The sequence below is a fragment of the Caretta caretta genome, chromosome 9, assembly GCF_965140235.1.
Source record: "Caretta caretta isolate rCarCar2 chromosome 9, rCarCar1.hap1, whole genome shotgun sequence".
NCBI classification, from domain to species: Eukaryota; Metazoa; Chordata; order Testudines; family Cheloniidae; genus Caretta; species Caretta caretta.
Genome location: NC_134214.1, coordinates 56,042,065 through 56,055,552, shown reverse-complemented (window position 1 = coordinate 56,055,552; position 13,488 = coordinate 56,042,065). Strand labels below are relative to the sequence as shown.

The following is a 13,488-nucleotide window of genomic DNA, read 5'->3' as shown; positions in this document are numbered from 1 at the left end:
CTGGTTTGGTTTGCCTTGGTGTGCATAGAAACCCCAGCCTTGGGCTGTAACTGCCCTGCTTTAAGCAATTTGTCCTGAATTGGCACTCTCAGTTGGGTCCCGCCAGAACCAGCATCGATACAGTGGCGTAGTCATGCTTGGATCCACTGAACCAGGTCAATTAAACTTTAGGTCAGAACCCCACGCTATCCAAATTTGAATTTTAGTATTGAGATTTGGGTTGGTTAAAGAGTAGTTGCAATGGGTGAGCGAAGAGCATATGAGGGCCTTGGCAAAAAAACTCTGGAAGATCTGTGTTCAGAAAAGGGGATAAGCTTTAGAAAGAAAGCTACAAATCAAGAAATGAGAAATCTGTTAGTGGCCAGTGATCAGGAGGCAGGAGCACAGCCCTTACCTGAGGCTACAGAAGCTGCAGAAAAAATTAGAGTGCAAAAGGCAACAAATAAACTGCAACTTGAGCAGGAACAGAATCTAGCAGATCTTCGATTGCTGGAAAAGCAAAAGAATGCTGAGTTTGAAAGAGAAGCTGCTGAGAGAGATAAAGAGGCTGCTGAGAGAGAAGAAAAAGCTCATAAGGGGCATCTGGAGCTGCTGGCGGATGAGGAGAAAGCTCGACAGGGTCAATAGGAGACTCACAAGATGGAACAGGAGATGGCGAAACTTCAGCTCCAAGTCATGGAAGAGCGGAGAAAGTCATCGTCACCTGGTACTCCACTTCCCCACCGCCACGAGAAGAAGTGGGAAAGGATGTGTCCCATTTACAACGATACTGAGGACATAGAGGAGTTTTTGTCCACCTTTGAATGCCTCTGCAATCTGTACCAAATCCCTGATGATCAGCGAATGCCTGTCCTGCTGACCAGGCTGACTGGGAAAGCCAGGGAGGTATTTAATGAATTGGGGGAACAAGAAGCCTTGGATTATGAGCGGTTTAAAGATTCTGTGTTGAGGTGGTTCAAGGTTAGTCCTGATTCTTACAGAGTTAAGTTTAGAAAGTTTAAAATGTCCAACGATTGTACTTTTGTAGAATGTGCTCATAAGCTGATAGGTTTTGTTAAAAAGTGGGTTGTGGGAGCAAAGGCGCATGGGAGTTTTGAAAAACTGCTGGATTTAATAACTTTGGAACAGTTCTTAGACATCGTGCCTGACCATGTGAGAGCAGCTGTGTGTGATAGGGACCATGAGTCAGTCCTATGGGCTGCAGAGATTGCAGATGCCCATACCCAAAACAGGGCCTAAATTTGACCTTAAAACGCATATTGAAGCTAAATATGGGAAAAATAATGCAGAGTTTATTAGCAGTGCAGAAGTGAATGTTGCAAGTTGCAGTGGGGGAGGTTTAGATTGGATATTAGGAAAAACTTTTTCACTAAGAGGGTGGTGAAACACTGGAATGCGTTACCTAGGGAGGTGGTAGAATCTCCTTCCTTAGAGGTTTTTAAGGTCAGGCTTGACAAAGCCCTGGCTGGGATGATTTAACTGGGAAATGGTCCTGCATCGAGCAGGGGGTTGGACTAGATGACCTTCTGGGGTCCCTTCCAACCCTGATATTCTATGATTCTATGAATAGAGTGAGGTGTATGGCATGGAGGGACACCACAGCAGATATTACTCTGGTTAAAGCAAGTCTTGTCAGGGAGGAAGATTACTGGCCAGATGAAAGTGTAACTGTTATACCCCTATCTGAGTATATTTTGTCAGGGTGCCTTTGGCTAAAATCCACCTTAAATGGAAGGAATTTGAGGGCACCATGGTTGTGGGAGTGAAGAACACAATCCCTAAGGATCTTATGATTGGAAATGATATTAAAGCTATGTTCAGTCAAGTTAACACAAACGAGGCACAGGAGAGGATGAATCCCAAAGTTGTGTCTATGGAGGGTTTTTCCAAAAGTTTATCTTTGGAAAGTAGCTGTTTGTCTGTGAATGAAGTTTCTGACTGTCTGTCTAATGTCTCAGAAATGAATCTGGAATTAGATCAAGCACAGAAAAAACTCATTGGTCGGACAATGTTTCTCAGGAGCAGATTAAAGTGGATGGTCAGGTTGAAGCCCTAACTGAGGAAGAAAAGGGTAGAATTTTGATGGGTGATGGATTGTTAGCTAGTACAGCTTATAAGAGTGAACCTGAAAAAGGTAACTATGATTTGCTGGAAGTAGCTCAGTGTAGTGAGAAGAGCAACAGTTTATCTGTGGGGAGTGGCAATGTGCCTGGGAAGGAAAGTTTGGATGAGCCTAGGTAGCCTTGTGAGCTGATGGCTTTGTCTAGTCAGCTGTGTGGGAAGGCGAGGATAGTGGAAGATGAGTGTCCCTATACCTTACCTGTTACCTGTGTAGAAAATTGTGACAGTGAAGGAAATGTGCCTGAGTCTGTCAGGAGTATTGACTTGCCGATGGAGGGAGCTACCCCGGTCTCCAAGCAGTTGTCTGTGAACAGGCCTGTGTGCTGGGACAAGGGAAATGAGATCCCAAGCTGTGTGTCTGGGAAAGGAGAATGTGTCTCAGGCTCTTCTTTTTCTGTGGAGCAGACAGAAGGTGCCTTTCAGCCTGTGATGGTTGAAAATAGTGTAGTTGTCTCAGAGGTGATTCTGGATGTAAGTGAGACCTAGAAAGAGTCTGTTGTTGCTCAGGAAAGTGTTCCTTTAGAGCAAGCCCTAGGTGGAGAGGGTAAAGGCAGAATTTCTGTGAGGGTTGAATTGCTGCTTAGAAAAGCTCCTAGGGAAAGGAATCCTCATGGTAGTGTTTGCAAGCAGTTTACTGCAACTGAAGGGTGTGAAAGTGATTTAACTAAGAAAGTTTCAGTTCCTAACAGCCAGAAATTTTCTATGGTGAATGGATCCACTGACTTTCCTTTTGAAAAATCCAGTGTGGATAGCTTTGAGAAGGTCTCAGATGGAGTGAAAGCTGTTAAGAAAGTTGAAGAGTCCTATAACCAAGTGGCTGTGTTTGACCAGCTTGTTGGGGAGACAACCTTGTTGAGAGAGGAATGTCTCCATGCTGATTCTGGAGTGAACAGTCTGTGTCTCAGGTTTGGAGGGAAGACTGGGTAGCTGAGTCTGCAAGGCAGAACAGCTGTGTAGTTAATCTCTCGAGGATGCAGGGGATAGCAGGTATACTCTCATCTCTAGACACTTTGGATATGACTTGTATTCTCTCAGTGAACTTAACATCTGATTCCATGTGGAAGCCAAGGTTGGTAAGGGAAGGACCACAGAACTTTGAGTCTAGCTTGTTAGTGAAAATGGATGGTATCTCTTTAAGACAGAGTCCAGCCTTGGAATTGATAGCAGTTAAGGATATGAAAACTGGTGAACTGGCTCCTGTCTGTGGTAATGCAAATTACTTGGCTGGCAGGGAGAAGACGGACTTGCTAATAGCTATTAGCACAGAGAGCACACCCAATCAGCCAGTGAATTCTGTTAAACTAGAGAAATCAGGGTTTGATCCTTCAGGACAGGAAGGAAAGAGAGACCTTAATTTTGCAAAGGGAAGCCACAGGCTAACCCTGAAAGGACCAAACCCCAATAGTATTGAGCCAAAGGTGTGGAATAACAAACATGAATGTAGATGGACACTTGCAATGAATTTGTTGTTATTGCTCATGGTAATTTTGGTAACTAATATGTTGCTATTACCAAAAACTGTAAAAATGTACAAAGTGCCTAATCTTTTGGAAAATCCCTTGAACATGTTAAAAGGAATACATGAGAATGCACTTTGTGTTAAGAGGCCTTGTTATACTGATGTTGCACAGTTAAGGGCTGTAAACAGTATTGGAACTTTTCACAGGGCAAAAGACATTCCAGACCTGATGTGCTGTATAAAAAGGGAAACGGAGGCACACTACCACATTGCTTTCATGGCTAAATGCCAAGATTCCTGTACTATAAACAACAGTAATATCTACATTAAGTTGATGTTAATTGGGTTCCAAACATTTGCCAGAGCTTGCATGGATAAAGTAGTTATGTTCCTTAGCTCTTGGCAAGATCACATGAGACATACAGGAACCAGGCTGCAAAAGCAGTTCCAATCCACTATTGTTCTAACCAAGTTTACCTTGAGTTTGTAAAGAGATTCAATCATGTTATTGAACATGACTTTGATAAACCGTTTCCGTTATACACCAATACTTGCTGTAGTAAGACAGAACCGAGGAGGGAAGCTCTTGGGATGCAGTCATTGACGTTTGTGTCATCCCTTCCTGCATCAATTCTGTGTTGGGGGTGTGACGTTATTGATATAATCTGGGACTGTATAGATCATTGTTGCAACCAAAGTCCTGCAGTGGCACCAAATCTTATATAAAAGGGATCAAATGAGGTTTCAAGTGCTGTCCCTGCCCATGAAACCCCCTGATAGGTTTGTGCTGTCCTCGGCTCAAGTGTGGTTTTCTCTCCCCTGTTGCTGTGTGAGAGACCCACACAGATCTCAGGGAAACCACTGACACTAGCCCTATACATGGCTGCCCAGAGCTCTGCTGACTAGAGTATGGTTCCACACAGGCCTGAAATCAGTATGGTGTCCTGTGGACATGGAGCCGTTTGGGAGGACTAGCTGGCAGAATTGGGGCCTTCCTTTAGTACACAGGAGAAACAGTGCAAGAGAGCAAGTGGTCAAATGCTATTGGCTTTGGGCATCTTTGGGACTACTTGTAGCAATACTAGGTGTACAGTAATACAGACAGAAATGGGTAGGGGGAGCGCATCCCTTTAAAGCCCCTCCTAAGGCGGAGTACCTCGATACAGGCTATTTCTTGCATCCAGAACAGAAAGCCCTAGTTTGTGAAGAGCCCTAGGAAATGCCAGGGGATGCTCTGTGTATGGTTTATGAGTAAATCTGCAGGAGCTGTATCCGTGTAAATGCTGCTGGTGGGATACCACACAAATGAAAATGTTTTCATAGAATCATAGAATATCAGGGTTGGAAGGGACCTCAGCATGTCATCTAGTCCAACCCCCTGCTCAAAGCAGGACCAATCCCCAACTAAATCATCCCAGCCAGGGCTTTGTCAAGCCTGACCTTAAAAACCTCTAAGGAAGGAGATTCCACCACCTCCCTAGGTAACCCATTCCAGTGCTTCACCACCCTCCTAGTGAAAAAGTTTTTCCTAATATCCAAACTAAACCTCCCACACTGCAACTTGAGACCATTATTCCTTGTACTGTCATCTGCTACCACTGAGAACAGTCCTCTTTGACTCAGATCCATCCTCTTTGGAACCCCCTTTCAGGTAGTTGAAAGCAGTTATCATGCAGATATCCCAGGAATCCCCACTGAAGCCTGGATAATATAAAGCATCCAGGAGGCTGCAGAGAAAATATACGTGGACACAGAGAGAGAAGAGAAATGGGCAAGAATTAACCAGCTTTAACTTGGAAAAAAAATCTAAGTGGGCCCCAAGCTCCCAAGCGCTCACACAGCTGAGGAACCCTGCTGAGTTCAGCAGCATTGCTCATATGAGTTAAGTAAAGCACTTGAGTTTTGCAGGATGAGGGTCTAGGGCCTTTTGGCGGATGGGGGGAAAGCACAAATCTACAAAGCAGGGAGGAGATGCTGAGGCGTGACAGTGGATAGCATCCATTGTATCGCCATGCTGGTGCAAGTCTGATCCTCCTTCTGTTGGAGCTGATTAGAGTTTTGCCAGTCACTTCCTGGGGCCCATAGGCTGTATCCCTGTGGGCCATATCTTCAGCTGGTGCAAATCAGCATAACTCCATGGAAGTCAGTGGTGCTATGCTAATTTTCACCAGCTGGGTATCTGGCCCGTAACATCCCAACCCAGAGAGGTAACGGGTTAGTTCAAGCACCTTTGGAATTCTGCGTGTAGCAGTTTTGGGTGCCCCATTTCAAGGAAGATAGTGACAAACGGGAGTCAATTCAGAGAGAGGCAACAAAAGCGATTGCAGGTTCAGAAGGACTGGCCTATGTCTGGGAAAAGGCGACATGAATGAAATCTTTGTATAGTACAGTGCAGGACCCTGAAGGGGTGCAAGAACTGTGCAGTATTAAAGGATGGGAACATGACAGAGAGGGATGATTGAATAGAGTAGCTCAGGGAGGAGTGACAAAATAATGGGATCAAACTTCACAAACAAAAATTTAGGCTAGACATCAGTAAAAATTTCCTAACAATAAGGGCAATTAAACCATGGAATAATCTTCTCAGGGAAATGCTGGAAGCCCCTTCGCTGGAGCTGCTCATACTTGGTCTAGATTAGACAAGTCACTCGGGAATGTTCTGCAGGGAGCAGTTCTGCATTGGCAGGGGGCTGGGGTGGATGATCTAACAGGTTGTCTTTCATCTCTGCATTTTATGATTCTATGAATTTTAGCTCCATTAGAAATGCAGAAGAGAAAAGATCCTGGGCAGATCATGGGACACAGTTAAGAATCAAAATGGGCATCCGACACAATGGAAAGGGAAAAAGAGAACACATGTAAACAGCTGACGATGTCCTTTAAATCCTTCCTGGCTAAACGCTATGGGCTGCTGTCCGTCCCTTTGCCTAGAGCCCTGGTTAAAAGGCACAATTCCTGCCCCCTTCTCCCTGGTTCCTAGAAGGGGACTGTCCCAGGCCAGATTGCTACCCCCATGTGCCAGCATTGCTGTGCTTGCAGGCATGTCGGCAGTGGAGCTCAGCCCTGCTCATCTGCTTGCTCCTGCAGTGGATATGGGGGGGCATGCCTCTGTTCAAGTGCATCTGCAAGGCCAGGCTGCTGTCCAGTCCTATCGTGGGGAATTCACCCCTTTGTGCCAGCACAAGTGTCACGCCCCCCTGCAGTAGGAGGCTGCCCCCTCCAGGCACAGAGCTGGAATAGCTGCCCTGCATGATGCCCTGAAGGAGCCTCCAGTCCAGGAGGTGTGCTGAGGGCATGGCTGGGACATTGCTAAACCCAGCCATTCCCAGCTGCTGGGGGGACACTATAGCCAGGACCCAAGAGAGGCTGGCCTGTGAGGCTGCTTGGACACAGGCTGGGGGCTAACTAGCCCCAGCAGTCCAAGGATCAAGGGCACACATTGAGCTCAGTACAGGCACGGGGTGAATCCCCCTGTGGGCCTGATTCTCCTCTGACTAACAACTACATGGATGGGAAATCAGCCTGTGGAAACAAGTGGTCCTCACTATGAACTCACACTGCTTTCACTCCACTGCAGCACTACACAGTCCCTCGCAATGCACAGCACTGGGGGTGGGATGGGAGCCAGGCCTTGCTGTAGCTGCATTGCAAGGCACATAGAAACGTGTCAGGAAGGCAGGGAGGGGAGTTGCACACCGTGGGAGCGCAGGAGCTGGGCAGAGCAAGGCAGGGATTTGAAACCTGCTGGCCCACGTGTATTCCGTGCCCCTCTGTGTCTGATGTATGGAGGATGCCAGTCCGTCACAGTCCCAGTTCTGGAGCAGCTCTCCTGTTTAGCTCTGGAGGTCTCTGGTTCAGGCCCTGGCCAAGGTGGTGGTTGTCACTTGGGCCTTCTGCAGTGCACCCTAGCTGTAAAGCAAAACACTGGTCCCTTGAGCAGCATGGGCACTGTCTGTCACCAGTGCTGACCTGGCTTAGGGAGGAGGCAGCCGCCCTTTGGCATCATCCACTGGCTTACAGAGCCTTGTCCTGCAAACCAGCACGCTCCTCCCCATGGTCCTTATGCTCTGGGCTCCGTGGGACCAGCTGACAGTGAGTGCGTTACACTTGGGTGTTAGCTGGTTGGAGCATGAGTGCAAGAAGTAAAGCAGCATGGTCTGCAACCAGCCTGGCACACATGGGCACGCAGACCGAGCATCACTGATGGCATTTTCCCCTCCTGGTCCCCCCACAGAACACAGTCACCAGTATCACCGGAGAGCTGCACACCTTCCAGGCTCAGTTTGAAGACGCGGTGGCTGCCCATCAGAGAGAGGCCAAGAGCTTGAATGAGCACATAAAGGAGCTGGCAAGAGAGAGAGACTCTGCAGGGAGGGAGGTATGTATGGTTGTTCTGGGTCATCTGTGCACCAGGGGTTAACTCTCTGCTTGCCAAGAGTCTGAGCAAGCCCGTCTGACAGAGGAGACAAGTCCGGCCTCACCTGCATGGGTCTTTGCCCTGAGTCCAGCCATCAGTGCAAGTGTTGCCCACAGGGGAGTGTGTTACAGGCCCCATGCCATGCCCATCCACAGAGGAGAGGAGTCTTTGCAGCAGCAGCTCTAGCCATGAAGTGTTGGCTCTTTAGCTCAAGCTGTAGCAGCTCGTGCTTTTAGCTCTGGGGGTCCTGGGGTCAGTCCCTGGTGATGGCAGTCACACAACACCAGCAGCATTCATAACAGACCCAAAACACATTGTAGCTGTGCGCTGTCATCCCATGCAAGTGCCTCAGAGCCTTCCTGCTGGGTACGCTGCTTGGGGAGCAGCTGTGAGCTTCCCACAACCATCGCTTCTATACCAGCCACGGCAGATGGCACAAGCTGGCTCAAACCCTGGTGGAGTAAGGGCCAGGTGGGAGCCCTAGACCAGTGCTGTCTGTGATCTGGGCTCTGCTCCCTGGCTAACAGCTCTGGTGAGTCAGCATCAGAGCAAGAGAATGGCCCACCACAAAAGGACGGGGGGGGGAGAAAATTAAAGAACATGAAAGAGGAGAGAGAGCAATTTAACATGACAGGCTGTTTATTTTGGCAACAATGAGCTCCTTTCAACAGATTTCAAAGTCCGACCCTGGAAGGGACCACACAGGCAAGCAGGAGAAGGGAATTCAGAGCACAGGGAGGCAGAGGGATCTGAGGAAGGAGGGGGCCGCACTGGCATACAATAAGGTCTGAGGAACTGTGGCACAGAAAGAGGGACCCAGGAGCTAGTCCCAGGGAAAAAAAGGGGTGCAAAACCCAGAGATAAAGGTGGATGAGGGAGGGGGGCTGAGGGAGCGGGAGAGATTGGCAGGGAGTGGGAGAAAGACAGTTAAAGGGCTTATATAACAAGCTGAGGACAGAGAAATCCTATTAGGCACCAGCTAGGGCCCACTTATTGCCATGGGAACCATAACATTTTCACAGCCTTTTAACTTGAGAAAGTGTCTCAGGCCAGTTCTGCAGCCATACCTTCCCTATGCAGGCGTGCACACGCACACACACATGCATGCACACACTCGGTCTCTCCTCCCCACGCTTCCCTCTGCTCTGTCCTTCCATCCAGGACTCAGCTGGAGATTTGGCTCCCTGAGCATGGATTTCAAAAGAGGCTTTTAATAAAATTTCTAGTAAAGAAATAATTATGATAATCATATTAAGAGCATCAGCTGTCACATTCCTGCAAATGGGGAAGGTTGTCTTTGCAGAGAAGGAGCTGAGGTTGTTTTCTTTTCATGGTTTTGTTCTTTTTCTCAATCCCAGCCCCCTCCCCTCTATCCTGGGAAATGAAAACAGTGTGTTTTATGATGGATCGCCCGTTTCTTTGGTCACTGACCTTCTGGGTGAATTTCTGCTGAGCTTGGTGGAAAATGCTAGGCACATTTGTGGATCCCATATGTGGGTTGGGGGATGGGAGGGGGAGCTCACCCTAATCCTCCTCAGAAACAGAACAATAACAACACGGAGCGGGACGGAGTGATCCGGGCCAACAGGGAGGATCTGGACAGTGTTAGGGTTTTACAGATCGAAGGAGGAGGAAGGAACGAAAGAAACTGGTGACTTCAAGTTTCTGCGGAAATTTCTATCCCACCCCCTCACCCCAGCCCCCACCTCAAAGGTCACCGGGGCAGAACTGGAGCAGCAGGATAAACTCAAGGCAGCTTTTTAAAGGGACAGAATCAAAGGGCTCAACACTGAGAGATTTCCCAGCTGCTTCCCCACCCCTCCCATCCCGCACCAGCAACCCTGTGCTAAGGAGGGAAACAGCTGACTTATCTCCAGGAATGCTACACAACCTTCACTCCCCTCCTTTTGACATCAAGAGTGGGGATGTGATTAGGCCCTGGCTGGGCTACTGAATAAGACAGTGACCTGGGAGTCAGGAGACTGGGGTCCATCCCACCTTGGACACTGACCTTGGGCAAATCACATCACATCCCTGGCCTCCATTTCCTCTCCTGTCCTGTGCCCATTTAGCCACAGAGCTCTCTGGGGTAGGGCCAGTCTCTCCCAGAGTGTGGGTGCAGCACCTGGATATAATCTCTGCTAGTACCTCCACGGGCTACTGTGTAGTAAACAGCCATAAGTTATAACATTCATTTACAGGCATCATTTGCTTTGAATCTGTATAGGCTTCTCCTCCCTTGAGTGCCCTCCATGTCTCCTTGCCATGTCTCTGTGGCAGCTGTGCTGGCATGTGAAGGAAGGTGTGGGATCAGCCCCACTGTCGCTGATCCTGGAGTGACCAGAGAGGTGCAGCTGAAGCAGAGCCAGCCTTCATGCTCTGTGGGAGCGTATCTCTCTCTGGGCCCTTTTTCTCAGGGATTCCCCGGCTGTGATCCCCTACAGGTACCCTGCTGTGCCAGACTGTTGCTATGAAGGCTAAAGGCATACTGGGCTGCATTAGTAGGAGCATTGCCAGCAGATCAAGGGAAGTGATTATTCCCTTCTATTGGGCACTGGTGAGGCCACATCTGGAGTACTGCATCCAGTTTTGGGCCCCCCACTACAGAAAGGATGTGGACAAATTGGAGAGAGTTCAGTGGAGAGCAACAAAAATGATTATGGGGCTGGGGCACATGACTTCTTCTTTGAGTGCTTGTTCATGTCGATTCCAATCAGGGGTGTGCACATGCACAGTAGCCGGAAGATTTTTCCCCTAGCAGTATCCATCGGGTCAGTCTGGGTGTCCCCTGGAGTTGCACCTTCATGGCGCTCAATATAGAGCCCTATCAACCTGCCACCCACACAGGTCTTTCTTACCACCAGTGATGGTTAGCTGGAACTTTCCTGTGCTCGTCTCAACAAGCACATTTAGCAGTTTCTTACGTTGTTCTCTATTAATTTTCCATTGTTTGTTAATAGTTAGTAGTTCATTAGTGTTCGATAAGTTTCCTCTTGGGGGTGGGGAATCCCCTCCTACGCTCTCCCAGCACTGGGGTCTCCGGGCTTCAAACCCTGCAAAGCCTACGGCAAGTGTATGCCCAGAAGTGATCCTCACACCTCATGTCTAAAGTGTTTAGGCAAGGGCCATCAGAAGGATCATTGTGCCATTTTTAAGACTTTTCAGCCCAGGACTTTAAAAGATAGAGAGCAGTGCCTGAAGGTCCTGTTTATGGAAACAGCACTCTGCCCCCAGTCTGACCCTGGGTTGACAGACCCTGAGCCGATACATCATCCTCGGTGCGGAGCGCTCCAGCACTGTCAGCACGAGCACCGGTGCCGGGTAAGGATAAGGACTCATGGCACAGTTCTGGCTCCACTTGCGGCACACATGCCGCATGCAGGTACCATTTGCAATTGCCGGTGCCGCAAAAGACGAGGACAGAGAGAGGTCACTCTCCCCCAGCTAGGCCTAAGGAGCCTGCTGCTGTGAGACCCAAGTCAGGCCACACTAGTGCTGCTCCACCGGTGACGGTCATGCTAACTCCTGCCCACGTGGAAGGGCAGTTGAGTCCGGACCCTCCTCGCTTGCCAAGGCCGAGCCGGGAGCTGCACCTCCCTTCGACACCGGAGGTGTTTGAGGTGGCCCAAGAACTGCTTCACCTCATAGCACTGTTCTTTCCTCCCAGATGGGCTCCTTCAAGGGGAAAGCCCACTATGATAGCCTGCTGATCTCCGACCCAGGCACCCAGCACCGGAGCACACCCAGCAGCCACGTCGATCCTCAAGCCCTTGGCGCGAAAGCTTGGTGCCTAGAAGTGCCACTCCCCTGTGGTCATCATTTTCAAACACCTCGGAGTCAGGCTCCTATCGGTTCCGGAGGAGTAGAACCAGATGGTCCACGTCAACTCGGGACTGGCACCTTTACACAGCACCATGGCCCGTCCAATGGCAGCCCCTGGCACCATGGACATGTTGGACTCCCTGGGCTTTTCATGAAAGCCAAGGTTGCAGCCAAGGGTCTAATTCCAGGGTGATGTCACTGGCTTTGGCCTCATTTGTATCCCCGTCATTTGTATCCCTGTTGCAGCCAAGGGTCTAATTCCAGGGTGATGTCACTGGCTTTGGCACCAGCAGGATTGGGGGTAGGCTTATTACCACCCTTTGCTACCATCTCAATGCCTCTGGTGCAGCCAGGCCCTGGGGTCCCGGTGGCACCAGCACTGGCAGGGACTCTGGCACCAACGGCGATTCTGGCACCAGCAGAAATTCTGACGTCGAGGATGATATGGACGCTGATGGCACTTTTGGCACTGAGGGGCACAACACCATCTGGGTCGGCACTGGCCCAAAAAACCCAGGTGCCACGGGACCCCTTGGGTGTGGAAGGAAGGGAGCAGCCACCCCTCGTGGGGTCTTTTCCTCGTCCTCTCTAGATGAGGCATTGACGGGCACGATGACAGCCCCAGCCTTGGAGGACAATGGGGTTCTGCAGCAATTTTGTAGACGGTTTCCCAGGGCCTGGGCATTTAGGCGGAGGAGGTAGTGGAGGATGCAGATCCAGTGGTGGATCTTCTCGCTCCGGACCTGCACGGATTGCCCTGCCCCTCATAAAGACCATCTCTGATACCACAAAAACTCTGTGGCAGACCCCAGCCTCGTTGCTCCCTACGGTAAAGTGCAACGAAAGATGCTACTTTGTGCCATCCAAGTGTCCCAAGCATTTATACACGCATCACACACCTGACTCTCTTGTGGTCAATGCTGCCAACCAACACAAGTGTCAGGACTTCCAGGGACCCTCCCCAAAGAATAGGGAGGCAAAAAGGCTTGGCCTTTATGGGAGAAAGTTCTACTCCACTGGAGGCTTACAGCTCCGCATTTCAGATCAGCAGGCCATTGTCAGTAGGTACTGCTTCAACACATCCGGGGCAATGGCTAAATTTGCACAGCTGTTGCTGCAGGACTCCCATGCCGATTTTTCAGCTCTCGTGGAGGAAGAGAAGCTCATTTCCAGGACTTTGCTGCAATCCGCACTGGCTCATGTCATGGCCTATGAGGAGAGGCTCCTGGCTCCAAATCCTGGGCTTGCCATATGAGGTCCAACAAACTATTCAGGACCTCCCCTTCGAGGGTTTGGCTCTATTTTCTGAAAAGATGGATAAAAGCTGCATAGCCTGAAGGATTCGAGAGTCACTCTCAAATCATTGGGCCTCCATTCGCCCGCTACACTACATAAACATTTTAGGCCGCAACCTCCTCCATGGTTCTGTCAGCCACAGAACCATCAGGACGGCTCACAGAGGAGGAATAGAAATGGCAGAAGGCGACCGCACTGTCCTCAGGCCAGGGCTCTGGCCAATCTAAACCACCCTCTGGATTGAAACAAGTCGAGGACGGTGCACCAGATCCTCAACTGTATCCACCCCGCCTTACCTTCTCATCCCAACTGTCCTCTTTCTACCATGCATGGTTCCATATCACCTTGGACCTTTGGGTGCTCCACACGGTAG

General features: G+C 49.6%; 1 protein-coding gene across 6 annotated transcripts in view; it reads left to right on the top strand.

The window, feature by feature from the left end:
- CROCC2 (ciliary rootlet coiled-coil, rootletin family member 2) overlaps positions 1-13,488 on the top strand; it is a 207,065-nt gene that overhangs the window by 116,112 nt on the left and 77,465 nt on the right. For all 6 annotated transcript variants that reach the window (XM_048864821.2, XM_075132329.1, XM_075132330.1 and 3 more), the window contains one exon: positions 7,815-7,958. In XM_048864821.2, coding sequence (XP_048720778.2) covers positions 7,815-7,958 — 144 coding nt within the window. The remainder of the gene's footprint in view (positions 1-7,814; positions 7,959-13,488) is intronic.